Raw genomic sequence first — 15,442 nt, forward strand, 5'->3', positions numbered from 1 at the left:
AGAAATATTTAGGGAGTCGTCATTTTTGTTGGATGACGGGCAAAATTGGGCGTGGCTAAGCCTGCCACAGAAGGTGCGTGTGTGCTCAATTGATTTGCTTGGCTCAGTGTGGTGTGAGGTTCCTCACAGGTGGGATGTACACCTCTTGACCTCTCACTGAACACTTATGCTTCTTTTTCTCGCACATATGTGGAATTATTATTTAGGAAAATACAACAAAAAATGCATTATTGGAAAGGAAATTTATTCTGCTACGTACTGAAGCAAAAAATATTATTACTTCTCGAATAGTTTTTTTTTGGAGAATATTTTTTTAAAGGACAGTGTTAAACTTTAGCATGTGAGCTAACTTCAACTCACTTTTTTGCATTTTATTTTGTATATATTGTCTTTTCGGACAATGTACGACAGAGTAAAACTCTTCATCTCCAAAATGAGACCAAAGTGGCCTTTCTATGATGAATAGTAACTTTCCTACGTTTCGTTTTCGTTTCGTTTTGTTTTTAAAGGCTCCAACATGCTTGCATGTGTCGGCCTTGGTCACCTAATGGCGGCTCTCCTCACTGCACGATCCATTGCAGCCTCCCTGTTCAGTCCCTTAACCCTGAGGTCACACCTAATGACCTCATCCCATGTCTTTCTCGGTCTACCCCTCATAACCCCATCCCCAATATTAACACTTCTCACCTTCCTCACCCAATTATCATCCCCCATCCTCTCCACATGTCCAAACCATCTCAATCTACCTCTCCTCATCACAACAATAATACACTCCAGTCCCATCCTACCTCTCAACTCTCCCATCGTAAACCCAGCCCCTCCAGGCCTTGGATGCAGAGATGCACTGCACATCCACCTAATCATTGTCATTTCTGTACATCTTCCTCCTTCACTCCCAAGGTCTCACTACCATACAGCATTACACTCCTAACACATGCTGCATACAAAGACCCCTTAGCACGTAGGGAGAGTCCTCTCAATGTCAGGAAAGGCAAGAACTCCCTGAACTTCTTCCAACCACTTCTCACCCTAGCCACAGAGCTAGCTCCAGCCCCACCTCCAGCGCACAACATGTCTCCCAAATAACAAAACTCTTCCACACACTCAAGAGATTCACCGGCAAGTTCAATCCTTTCACGTCTAACAATCTCCACCTGCTCACCCCGACACACCGTACACATAAATTCAGCATTATCTCGCAGTCTACCTACAAGCGTTAGAATTAAAATATCTCTACGCGACACTTCTGAAAGCTCTCGAGCGAGAGTTACACACACAGCCAGAATTTACGCTCTTCCCTTCATGGGATAGGGTTAGGTGTGCCATAGCCTTATCCCTTGGTCATTGAAGTGACAGCTGAGATGGACGTTGCGGAAACCGAAAGGAAAGGTGAAGGGTGGAATCATCAGTGTATGAATGGATGGGGTTAGATGTACAGCTTAGAAGGTCACTGATGAATAAAAGAAAGAGAGGTGGTTGATAGGACAGAACCCTCAGGAACACCACTGTTGACAGATCTAGGAGAAGAAAGATGGCTGTCTACAACAGCAGCCACAGAATGACCAGAAAAGAAGCTATAGATGAAGGCACAGATAGAAGGATAGAAACCGTAACAGGACTTAATTGAAAGCTTTTGAGATGTCAGGTGCAATGGCAAAGCTTTCACCAAAGTCCCGAAAGGAGGATGACAAGGAGTCTGAAAGGTAGGTAAGAAGATGGCCAGTGGAACGTCCCTGACAGAACCCATACTGACAATCAGAGAGAAGGCTGTGATAGGAAAGATGCTTTAAAATTTTTCTGTTAAGAACAGGCTTTTGAGACACAGGATGTTAAACCAATTGGACGATAGTTAAAAGGTTGGGAATGGTCACCATTCTTTGGGACTGGCTGAATGAGAGCAAACTTCCAGCAAGAAGGAAAAGTACAAGTTGAAAGACAAAGGCAAAAGAGTTTACCAAGGCAGGGTGTAAGCACAGAAGCACAGTTCTTGAGGACAACAGGAGGAACTCCATCAGGCCCACATGCCTTGTTAGTATTGAGGCCACTGATGGCAGAAAATACATCAGCTGAAGAAATTTTAATGTCAGCCATGAGAAAGTCAGAGGGGGGAAGTGATGGAGGAACAGTATTAGAATCGTCTAAGGTGGAATTGGAGGAGAAAGTCTGAGTGAAGAGATCTGCTTTATCAGTAGAAGAAATAGCTACAGAGCCATCACAGCAGAAAAGAGGAGGGAAGGATGATGAGGTAAAGTTGTTAGAAAGGTTTTTGGCAAGGTGCCTGAAGGAGTGGGAAAATTTGAGTAGGTGAGTTGAGAGCATTTAGTAAGGATGAAGTTATTTTTAGCAGAGCGAAGAACAGACTTAGCGCGATTCTGGGCAGAAACATAAAAAAGATATGATTCAGGGGTGAGTTGGCTCCAGTACCTTTTATAGGCCCTCTCCTTGTTGCGGACAGCATTAGAACAAGCGTGATTAAACCAAGGCTTTCTTGCATTAGTCAAAGGATATGAGAAAGGAATGTATGCTTACATGGCCAAGAGAATAACCTCCATAATGCACAAGGAACACTCAGACGGCTCCTAGCCATGGAAACAATAATCATTCCAGGGAAAATCAAAGAAGTACTGCCTGAGGGCCTCCCAATCCGCAGCCTCAAAGTGACACAGACAACGTTTCCTTGGAGGGTCCACAGGGCGTATCAGAGCGATAGAAGAAGTTAAGGTAATAAGGTTATGATCAGAGGAGCCCAACAGAGAGAAATGATTAACACTGTAAGCAGAAGGATTAGCTGTAATGAAGGGGTCAAGTATGTTGGAGCTCTCTCCAAGGTGGTCAGGGATACGGGTAGGGTGCTGTACAAGCTGCTCTAGGTTATTAACCCCTACACCGCGGGCTTGTTTACCAATGACTTGCGTGTGCCGCGGGGTTATTTGGGCTCCGACAGACTCTCAAAAAATATTTGCCAAAAATCAGTTATTAGTCCTAGAATAATAAAATTACATATGCTTATGGCACATACCTTCAGCTTTCTCCTGGAATGATTGTTGAGCCTTCGTCGGTTACCGTAGGACTTGTGGAGACCTCTGAAGTAGGGTAACGAAGTCTCCACTTTACACTTCCCGACAACCCGTAATATGATTACCACAGCCAGATACAAACACTATAAACACTATTCTACAATTTTCAAGTAGTTTGGGATCCATACTCAAAAAAAAAAACACTGTGAAAGCAATGGAAATTACGAGCGCGTCTGATCGTCGCACTGGCACTAGTTTGCTTTTGTTACTCTGTCATTTATTATTCATAAAACCCCTCACACTTTATATTTCTATTACTATATAACACTTATATATATCTACAGTCTTTATCCATAAGTTTCCTTCAGTAGTATTAGTTTATTGTCACTGTAGGGATTCAATTTCTTTCAGTAAAATACGTAGCATTCACTTTCTCGTCCTGTATACTGGCATTGAGAGTGAATGTCACTTTCATCTTCACTCTCATAACTCATAGCATTCAGACATGCTAGAGTGAAACTTTCACTTTCATTACTCCTAGGGTATATACTCGTATTCTTATAATACTACTCATTTACATTTCTATTTACGTTCTCTATTTTATTTACGTTATTTACATTTCTATTTTATTTACACTGTGTTGTGCACTGTCACTTGAAATAACTTATAAAACTATTTTCCATTGTTCACGTATATTTACATTCATTACTTTCACTTGCTGTTTACAAATTATTTACACATTATTTACAATTCCACTTGCACTATTTTACTCAATAGAAAGATCGTAGTCACTCTTTTATCAATTGTCAGCCCTTTACCTCTTTCCACACGAGGTTTAGTAGGGGGTAAAGGTCACAGAGCCATTTGCATGGGGGTGAAAAAAGGCCTTGAAGTCAGCAAGAAGAAACATACGTCCCCTCACTTCGGAAGATGAGAGTAAACTGATAACGCAGAGCCAGCCTGGAGGCCTGTTTAGGGGTTATTCAGAGTTACCAATATTACTTCTTGAAACAGCTAAGTCTAGCACTGATATGATTGGCAGGAAATCTAGACAATACATTATAAATTTGGTAGTTCCAGGTGAATGTAAATATCACTTAGGCTTCTCCCTTCCCTCCTTACATGTATATTTATTACGAAAATAGATTAGAGGCCTACTTAGGAGATATATAATCAGAGCTACCAATGTTAAATCTTGAAACAGCTTTGTGCAGCACTGATATGATTGGCAGGAAATCTAGACAATACATTATAAATTAGGTAGTTCCAGGTGAATGTAAATATCACTTAGGCTTCTCCCTTCCCTCCTTACATGTATATTTATTACGAAAATAGATTATACGGCATATTTCAAGGGGAAAAAAACAGCGAAAATTAGCGAACGAATGCACGTGAGGTGTTGTCAGGTGATAATTAGCCAATTCCAGGTGTATGGCACTCTCACTTACCTTATTTCTTTCTTGTATATATTATTTGGTATAAGAATACGACATAGGGCTTATTTCAATGGATGAAATCAGTGAAAAATTCCAGGGAAGATTTACTTAGCGTAGCATGGCCGGGCAGGCGAGAGGATAGGGTAATGGAGGGGGGGTAGGGAGGGGAGTCAAGAACGGGGAGAAATGGCTAAATTGTCAACAATGGATGGGAGTACAGATGAGATTAGGAGTGCTGACTAGTGTTGGACATTGGCAGTACTGATAGATGATACAAGCCCCCACTTGGAAGCCCGGGTGAATTCAAAATAACACAGAATCACAAAAGCGACGCCCCGCGGTACGATCTCTTGCTCCCAAGTGTCACGAAAGTGACGCCCCACGGTTAAGGGGTTAAGGATAGAAAAGATGTAGGCTTGTTCACCAGGTGGATCAGTGAAAGGTGAGGAGAGCCAAAGGTGGTGGTGAACATTGAAATCTCCTAGAATGGAGATTTGAGAGAAAGGAGAAATGGATAGAATGTGTTCCATCGTAGAAGTAAGATAGTCAAAGAATTTTTGACAGTCAGTAGAATTAGGAGATAAGTAAACAGCGCAGACATAATTAGTCAGAGAATGACAGATGAGCCAAAGCCAGAGAGTAGAGAATTCAGAAGAATCAAGTTCAGGAACATGAGAGCAAGATACGTCACTACGTGCATATACACAACAGCCACCTTTGGCTTTCAAATGTGTATAGAGAAAGTAGGAGGATACAGAAAAGGGTTTGCTGTCAGCTGCCTCAGACAGCTGAGTCTCTGTTAAAAAGAGAAGGTGAGGTTTAGAGGAGGAGAGGTGGTGTTCAACTGAGAGAAAGTTAGAGGAAAGGCCGCGAATGGTGCAGATATGAAAAAGAAGCGAGGCAGACAGTGGTTCCAGTCATGTAGGGTCATCACCAGGAGAGGAGCGGATGATGGGGACATTTATGGTCCCCCCCCCCGGGGACTCCGAGGCATAGTTACAGTTCGCCATTTTTCTTTAATTTAGAAAAGGTAGTGTAGTATGTACTGTGCATGTATACTGATGTTGACAGTTGGAGAAACTTGTATGGGAGAGGATGCTGGCCTACTCTCTGTGTAACTGAAACACTGAAAATGTTCAGCAAAGGGGGATTGTCAGGAACTAGTCCCGAGGGCTGATGAAACAGGAGCTCCAGCTCTCCCTGTCATCAGCTTTCCATCCACCTTGGGAGTACTGCCTTGCTCGACTGCTGCTACAATCTACTTAAGTGTTCCAGCCGGATTGAGCCTGTGTAGCTTTATGGTCGGGGTTTATTGCTCAGTTAATGCCACCCAGGGATGAGTGAGGTTGGTCACTCTCATCTTGAATGTCAGGACCAACTTGCGTAGTCCCGAGTTCCTATGCTCCTTGTGGGGCAACAAAGGACTGGATGATGGATGGATGTCAGTTATTAAGTATGGCATGATCAACTGATGGCCACTCAGTGCTGCACTGGTGTAAGAACAGCATTTAATTTCCAGCATATGATTCTTTACATTCATATCTTGGGGAGTTTCTAAAATACAGGATATAACTGACATAGAATGTTTTACACCCACTGCAAAAACCTTGATACTCTCCTATATTTAGCTTGAAAACTTCAACATAACTCTGATAGGCGAAAACGTCACTTTAAAGTGATGTTTTCGCCTATCAGAGTTAATATTTTTTACTTTTTTACATCACTCAAGTACTTTACAAGCATTTTGGAACGTGTCAGGTGAAAAAATAACACTAGTAAGATGTAGGGAAGAAACTGAGAATTTATGCAGCAAAAGCATCAACAACATACACCTTCCCCTGATGACAGCTCGGCGAGCACTGGCGAATCTCATGCATCAGTGAGTCTGGGAGTGTCCAGGGTGTTGCCAGATGAACATTAACAGCCGGATTAACTCAGGAGATGGTTGGAGTTAAGCCTACCTTAAATGTGTTCTTCACAGGTCTCAGAGGGGTGATGGGATCAAGGTTTTTTGCAGAGAGTGTAAATATGGAGTCTGTAAATATGGTTTCAATTAAACAAGGACAAGCTCAGTTATGGGAAAACAGATACCATGAATCCAATGAGCCTGGGGACATCTTCATTCTGTCTTTGCTTTCTCCTGATGATTTCACTCAGCTTAGGGTAGACTATTCAAATTGGAGGAGTAAGTCTTAAAATCCTAAAAATACAAGAAACCTTTTTTAAACTGAATAAAAATACTTGGTGGCGGAAAGAATAAAATAGAAAGGACATTACCTAAATTCAAGTGATTATAAAGTCAAAACTTGCACACAGTGCTTCACCAACCTTGAATGTCACTATAGATGGCATGGTTTGTGGCATCACCCAACCAAGTGTCTTGTATCACTGGCAAGCGCTCAGAGTGGAATTTACTGCAGCTCTTTACAGCAAAGTGGATATCCTCTGTCCGAACCTCACCTTTCTGCCGGCAAGGGAGGTAATTGTGTTGAGAAATTATGTTATCTGGATACTAATATACAGTCCTCATTATAGGCTTAGGATGTGTTCTAGATTATTTCATCTTTCCATACAATCAGTTAAGTACATTGGAAGGAAACGGCAAATGAGCTTCATAAGTACCAATGAAAATTTACTTGGCAGTTTTCTTTATTTCATTATGGATTCAGCTGAAAAATGGGCAACGTATAATGAGAATGTACTGCAACGAGAAATGAACAGTACTGTATCTGCACTGCTCTGCTGACAATACAATATTAAATTCATATGCTGCAAAAACGTATGCCACTGAACTTATGCAGCTGGAAGACAACAGACCTCTCCTTACTCTGCAATGACCTATATTCTGTCCTTTTTATTTTGGCCTAAAATTGCTACCTCTGCATCTTTAATGCTAAGCTGTAAAAAGAAGTTAGCAACAGAATATGATCCTAGTCACAAAGATGTGATATGGAAAGGATGCAGAGATGTAGCACTATATTATTCTGCCCTTGAACACTATGAAATATAATATGCAAAAGAATGAAAATATCTGGCCAAGTTAAGGTGGACAAACTAAAATAGTGAACAGTGAAAGGTAATTGCATTATTCTACTGATATTGCTAAATTAACATGCCATGTGCCAAAAATTAGTATGTAATGGAAATCTGTACTGTTTCAATCTCACCTTTCTATCACCTAGGGTAAGAATGGCTGCTTGCAGTGAGTAGTAAACAGTATTCACCTAATCTGACTGACATTGATAAATTTATGTGCCATAAAACTACAGGTCATGGAAGTAACAGTAAAAACCTGTAGGACTAAGACCTCTGCCATCTTGCATCATACTGGCCTGGTGGTTGGTACAGTAGTTTGTTCTATTCCTGTCCTGCAAATCTGAAGACTATATCCACACATGGCTCACAACTACAGACTGGGCTTGATCGACAACAACAACAATCTTACCCTAACTCTTCATTCCTCTCCATGCTCTGATGATAAATTCTTGGGTCTAGTTGGGCTTCAGGTTTCTGATCCATATGTTAGAATAGGAAAGGTATACCTTGCTTTTCAGGGATTTTGGCAATGACTTCTTTATGAGATAGAGGCAAGTGCAAAAAAGCAGAGAAAAGAAGAGTGACTTCAGGAGATGTTTTGCATGTTTAAAAAAAAAAATCCTATTCCACATCTTCACCTGATTTAATTACTGAACAGTGAAAAAATAAAAATAAAAACTTTCCTAATTACCTAAGCACAGTATGACATTTCTGTTCTTGCGAATCAATATTCAAACAGTACATTCTTCCATTTTTTAACTTCAATAGTTTAATATTTTATATTTTAAGCATGGTATACAGTTTACTACAGTACATTATTATACAACAGATATCCTCATATGTAATCAGCAGAGAACCCAATACTGCTGGAATGAAACTTTAACTACAGTAAAACCTCAATATAACAGACTTCAATACACCGGAATTCACTTTTATCAGAACTGAGGAGCTACCAGACTAAATTCTTACATACTGGAAAAAGTCTGATAAAGCCAGAAGCATGTTTATCAGTGTACAGTACAACATTATTATATATATTGATACCATTCGATTATTGCGGTGAATGTATATTACAGTACAGTACTGCAACGGTAGTGACAACAGTTTAAAAACCCTTGAGGCGATCCGGACTAATGTCTGATATATCGGAAAAAGTCCGGGTTAGCAGGGGGAAGTCCAGATGTCGCTTTTTTCAGAATAGCTTGTGCCCCAATTAGTCCATTATAATGAGGTTTTACTGTAGTTGCTAAAGTACTGTAGTTCTTATACTTGCTATTTCAATGGTAATCCTTCCACGTGTTCCCTACTGGACTCCTTCACTTTACCCTGTCTTGCTAGGTGGTAGGTGGTGGTGGCCATCATTTATTCACCTGACATTATGCTGCCTATGTCTTTCTTTCCTTCATTCTTTCCTTGTCCTTCTGCCTACGGGTGACTTTACACTCCCTCTTCTGTCTTTCTTTCCTTCATTCTTTCCTCTTCCTTCTGCCTGTGGGTGACTCTACATTGAGTGATAAGCCAAATGGTTTCCTGAACACCAGGACACCATTTACTATGCTGAGTGGTAACCATATAACCAAATTTTGGCACCTGGTGGTTTAGTGGGTAATTATTGCACTCCAACTGGATTGAGCCGGTGAAAGTTTATATCCAAGGGGTGGTTGGGGTTGATTGCTCATGTAATGCCACTCAGGGATGAATGAGGCTGGTCACTCTCATCTTAAATGTCAGGACCAACTGCCTAGCCCCTGGTTCCTACGCTCCTCATGGGGCAATGTAGGACTGGATGATGGATGGATGGATTCCTTCACCTTTATCATTTTTTTTTCAGGCTGCCCTCCTCTTTTTCTGCTTCTCCCATCTTTCCTGTAACTTTTTATTGCTCCTCTTCCACTTCAGGTAGCTGTACACTGAGTGACAAGCCTAATGGTTTCCTGTAACCCAGGAAATCATTTACAATGTTGGGTGATAACCATATAATCAAATAAAGGGATGATATGAAGACACAAATGCAACATCCATCTGTGAACCAAACCTCCACACTCTTCCCAGTGGCTCAACACAGCGAGGCACCATCTGCCACGTGGAAACACTGGTACACTGCATGAAACAGTTCTTCAGAGGCAGTTCCTTGCCTGTGGTTGATAGGTCCAATTGGCTAGGGTTACTCAATAACAACAGTGTGTTAGGAGTGTAATACTGTATGGTAGTAAGACCTGGGCAGTAAAGGAAGAGGATGTTCGCAGGCTCAAACGTACGGAAATGACAGTGATTAGGTGGATGTGAAGTGCATCCCCGAGTGCAAGGCCTTGGGGGACTGGGTTTAGAATGGAAGAGTTGAGAGGTAGGATGGGGCTGGAGTGTATTGCTATTGTGATGAGGAGAGATATATTGAGGTGGTTTGGGTGTGTGGAGAGGATGGGGGATGATAAGTGGGTGCAGAAGTGAGAAGCGTTAATATAGGGGGTGGGGTTGCGATGGGCAGACCGAAAAAGATGTGGGACGAGGTCATTAAGTGTGACCTCAGCGTTAAGGGACTGAAAAAAGGAGGCTGCCATAGATCGAGCGGCATGATGGGCCACCATTAGGTGACCAAGGCCGATGCATGCAAGCATGTTGCAGCCTTCAAAAATGAAACAAAAAAGAAACAACCTTCTCTTTTTCCCTCTATCCTTCTTCCTGGAATCTCCTTACCTCCCCCAGTCCCTCTCCTTTATCATCTTATCCTTCCTTCCTACCTTCTCCTCCTCCATCTATCCATCCTCCTTCCTGAAATCTACCCTTCATTTTTTAAAGTGTTTCAGTGAGGTAAATTCAGGATCCCAGGATACTGAATGGTGAATGAATGTGTGTATGAACCTTTTCACAAGGCATGCTATTAATAGTTCTCTCTCTATTTTTTTTTCTTTCTTGCTTTGCTTTTTGAAACATACCTCACCACAGCCTTAGGTGGGTAACAGAGGTTGAGATGATGATGATATCTTTTAAACTAACCATATGATTATTTTATGTACTTTGTCCCATCTGGCATCATAGAATCCAAAAGGCATTGGTTGGCTGATTTGTTCTTCTGACTTTGAGTGCCTCGTACAGTAGACCCTCAATCTGTGTGGGCCATAATTTTCATAGAAAGATAAACCCTGACCCAGACTAGTAAATGTAGGGGGGGAGGGATGGGGGAATTTACGTGGGAAAATCCCAGAAGTTGGCCCCCATCTGCAACCATCTCCCCTAAACTTCCACTTTCAGACCATGCAGATGCATGCACACCCCACCTACAATAAACAAAACATTGTCTTTTTTGAAGGATTTTACTAAAACATTTGTGTGTGTGTGTGTGTGTGTGTGTGTGTGTGTGTGTGTGTGTGTTTACCTAATTGTGTTACCTTGTTGTGATATACAGGAAATGAGCTACACTCGTGGGGTCTCGTCTCTGTTTCTCAATAAGTCAAATTTTGCTTTGAACTCATTTAAGGTTTTAGACTGGACGATCTCTTTGTACAGGCTATTCCACAGGTATATGCAGCTATATGGAAAACTATATTTCTTGATATCCTACAAGCAACTTGGCTTTTTCAGTTTCATTCCGTGTCCTCTTGTTACTCTCCCATCCCATGCAAATAGATCTTTTCTGTCAATTTTATATACTCCCATCATAGCCCTAAACACTGCAATCATGTCGCCCCTCTCTCCCCCTTCTTCTAAAGAAGGCAGATCCAGCTTTTCCAGCCTCTCTCTTTACAAAAGATCTGCCAGGCTAGGGACCATCTTGCTTGCTGTTCTTTGTATTCTCTCAATCTTGTTTATATCTTTCTATTAATGTGGGGACCACACTATTCCCTCATATTCCACCCTGGGGCGAATCATGGCCACTATCAATTTTTTCATCATCTCCTCATCCATATAATGAAATGCTACTCTTATGTTAGTCAAGAGATTGTATATCTCTCTAATTATCTAGTTAATGTGTTTTTCAGGAGACAAACTAACCTGGACAAACACTCCCAAGTCTTTCTCTTCTCTCGCTTTAATAACATAGTGCCCCATGAATCCTCGCCGCCTCCCGAGTACCATTCCTCCCAGTTCACCTCTTTACAGTTAAAGTCACCCACTAAAATTATATTATTGCTTTTCTCAATTATTTTTTGCAAATAGCTAGCCATATCTGACAACATCTCATGGTATTCGTCATCCTTCCATGCTCTCGTCTTTGGGGGAACATACACTACCGCCATATCTCTCTTAACATTCTCTCCAGTTTCTAATTTCATATATATCACTTCAGCCCAGCCTTCTCCCATTTCCACAGTATCTACATTTATGTTGTTCTTCACTGCTATCATCACTCCTCCTCCCTTTTTTTCTTTCCTGTCTTTTCTCCCACAGTTTGTATTTACCATCTCCCAAATGAACATCAATATCTTCTCTTAATTTGGTCTCTACAAAGCACATGACATCAGGTTCATGTTCTCTCAAGAAATCGTTAATTTTGATCCTTGTCGATATGAAACCATCAACATTAGTATATATCACCTTCAAATTATTTTTGACGTTTTTAATACCCTCTTCTCTCCTACTCTCTATCCGTACCACTTCCTCAACTTCTGATCTTTCACAGACATCCCCCTTAGTTTCCTTCACTTCTATTTCCTTAAATACCACTTCCTTACTTTCATATCCAATACTCTCCAAAAAAAAGTATTACATTCTTCCTCTGTCCTCTTATCATTTTTTCCCTTTACTTCTTCCTTTAATGATTTTAAAACTTCTCTTTCTTCTTCATTCAGATCTTTTCTTATTATAATATTTTCCATCCCCGCCTCTTTGCTTAATTTCCAAGTCACTTTAAGTATCTCATTTATTACACTTTCTGATGTAAACTTGACTCTCACTGGTCTTGTTTCCCCTTTCTTATAAGGCCCTATCCTCCTTACTTCCTCAATTTCTTTTATCCACTTGTCTCCTTCGGGGTCAATCTTGCCTAATATTCCTCTTACCAGGTTCATGTCTCTCTCGAGTCTTACGAACCAAACCTTTTCTTCCTCTTCCCTGTTTCCAAATATTACTACACATCTGTTCCTTTCTACAGTTTCTCTCACTATTTTCTCTTTTTTCTTCAGTATTTTCACTACATTTTCTTCCATTTTTTTCTTGTTCATTTCCGTTTCTTCTTGGATGATCTCTCTTAAGCTGACCACTTCTTTCTGTTCTTCTTCTACATATGCCCACTTTGCCTTATGCTCTTCTAATACATTACTCACCTTCTCCGTTTTATTAGTACTCTCTTCTAGTTTCCTCCTCAATTCAACATTTTCCCGCTTCAAATTCCTAATCTCTTCATTCGCTGTTTCATTGGATTGGATCAGACTCTGTATGGTAGTATCCGTATTTTCAGACACATCCTTTATCATTAGATTCTCTACTTTCTTTTCAAGTTCACTAATCCTCATAATTAATGTTTTAACCAAGTCCATGACATTGGTATTTGTATCAAATCCTTGAAATTCGAGTCCCTCATTGTTTACATTTTCAGCCATGTTTAATGTTGGTTAAGTACCAAAACAGCTGTTACCGAAAAAAAAAAACTACAAACATTCATGTATATTCTAGCCAATAAATCTTCACATTTTTGGTAGTCTATTAACTTTCATTATTTTAAATTTAAGACAAGACCTTAGGAGACAGGACAGACAAAATTCCTGAAACTACTTAAGGTTAGCAGCGATGGCTGGGATGTCTGCTCTCTCCGGCTGTTCGTTCGTGTGTGTGTGTGTGTGTGTGTGTGTGTGTGTGTGTGTGTGTGTGTGTGTGTGTGTGTGTGTGTGTGTGTATTTACCTAATTGTGATATACAGGAAATGAGCTACGCTCGTGGGGTCCCATCTCTGTTTCTCAATAAGTCAAATTTAGCTTTAAACTCGTCTAAGTTTTTAGACTAGACGATCTCTTTGTCCAGGCTATTCCACAGGTCTATACATCTATAAGGAAAACTATATTTCTTGATATCCTTCAAGCAGCTTGGTTTCTTCAATTTCATTCCGTGTCCTTTTGTTATTCTCTTATCCCATAAAAACAGATCTACTTTGTCAATTTATCTACTCCCACCATGGTCTTGAATACTGCAATCATGTCACCTCTCTTTCTCCTTTCTTCTAAGGAAGGCAAATCCAGCTTTTCCAGCCTCTCTCTGTATGACAGATTTGCCAGACTGGGGACCATCTTGGTTGCTGTTCACTGTATTCTCTCAATCTTGTTTATATCTTTCTTTTTGTGTGGGGACCACACTACTGCTGCATATTCTAACGTGGGGCGAATCATGGCCACTATCAATTATTTCATCATTTCCTCATCCATATAATGAAAAGCTACTCTTATATTAGTCAGGAGTTTATACGTCTCTCTAACTGTCTTGTTAATGTGTCCTGGACCAGCACTCCCAAATCTTTCTCTTCTCTTCCTTTTGTGATTGGTTCATTACCCATCAAATAATTCAATGATGGCCTTTAGGTACTTTTACCCATTTCCAATATTTTACGTTTCTTTGCATTAAATTTCATTTCCCACATCCGGCTCCTATCGTGTATCCTATCCAGATCCTCCTGCAGCATTTTACAATCCTCCTTAACCTCTACCTTCCTCAAGATCTTTGCATCATCAGCAAACAGACTTCCATAACTGTTCACTCCATCTACCACATCATTTACGTAAATCAGGAACATTACTGGCGCCAACACTGGGCCCTGTGGGACTCCACTTGTTACTTCCCTCCATCCAGACATCCTATCCTTTATTACTGTCCTCTTTTGTCTGTCTCTCAAAAAGTCCTTTCATCCATTCCTGGAGGTTCCCTTTCAGTCCTTCTATATGCTCTAGTTTCCACATTAGTCTCTTATGGGGTACCTTGTCGAAGGCCTTCTCCAAATCTAAATACACACAATCCACCCAACCATCGCTCTCCTGTAGCACGTCAATCGCTCGAGTAAAAACTCAACAAGCTGGAAACACATGACCTTCCACTTCTAAATCCAAACTGGCTATCAGCCAAAATATTAATCACTTCCACATATTTTATCCATCTTTCAGAATTCTTTCGCACAATTTTGCGACCATCCTGGTTAGGGACACTGGTCTATAATTCAGGGGTTCTTCCCTGTTTCCTCCCTTAACCCGCGCCGTCCCGAGGACGTACTTCCACGTCCTCACGTTTTGTCACAGCCAGTCCCGAGGACGTACTTCAACGTCCTGCAATTGCAAGGTTCATAATTTCCACAAATTTCAAAATTCGCGGGAGATTTTCGTTTCGCCCGGGTACCCAAGCCTCCCCTACCTGCCGCCAGGCGGGCAGCATCCTAGACCCCGCGTGACCCGCCCTCGCCCTTGTCTTGGTCACTCACCTGCCAGCAGTGACCCAGGTCAGACATGGCGCGGAAAGGTCTCTCAGATGAGCAAATTGCATCCGTCCTGGAAGCCTTCACTGGAGACAGTGATTCTCCACTCGATGATGATGTGGTGGATCGCGATTACGTCCAGCCAGAGGAAGAAATAAGTAGCAGTGATGAGTAGGTCCCTTCGCCCTGAAAAACGCGGTATGTGACATACCGTAAGGCAAGGGAAGGCCAGGCTGCTCCCCAACCACGTGCACAGCTATCTCTCCATCACGATTCTGATCAGGACGAGGATGAGGACGATGAGGATGACGGAGGGCTAGGACGTGATATTGCCGAGTGGTTGGGAAAGGAAAAAATATCACCACGTGGATCAGAAGGTGGAGCGAGACGACACCTAAGGTATGGTTCAAGTACTTTGTCTGGGGAAGTAGCAAGTGGTGTGGTGGGATTGCTGGGAGAAAGGGAAAGTGTTGTGGCGGCAGCGCGGGGTGAAAGTGAGAGTGGTGTGGGGGTAGTGCGGGGTGAAGGGGCCATTGGTGGGAGGGAGGCAGCACGAGCATGTGGTGC

The 15,442-nt window shown here is 41.6% G+C and overlaps 1 protein-coding gene across 1 annotated transcript in view; it reads right to left on the reverse strand.

The window, feature by feature from the left end:
- The window catches only part of LOC145404107 (beta-1,3-glucosyltransferase), a 196,105-nt gene that overhangs the window by 51,109 nt on the left and 129,554 nt on the right, over positions 1–15,442 (reverse strand). Inside the window, exon 8 of the mRNA XM_080275722.1 lies at positions 6,782–6,917. Within this exon, the coding sequence (XP_080131848.1) occupies positions 6,782–6,917 (136 nt within the window). The remainder of the gene's footprint in view (positions 1–6,781; positions 6,918–15,442) is intronic.

This window comes from Coenobita brevimanus, chromosome 62, assembly GCF_032717465.1.
Source record: "Coenobita brevimanus isolate Jiangsu-jjx chromosome 62, ASM3271746v2, whole genome shotgun sequence".
In the NCBI taxonomy this organism is placed as follows: domain Eukaryota; kingdom Metazoa; phylum Arthropoda; class Malacostraca; order Decapoda; family Coenobitidae; genus Coenobita; species Coenobita brevimanus.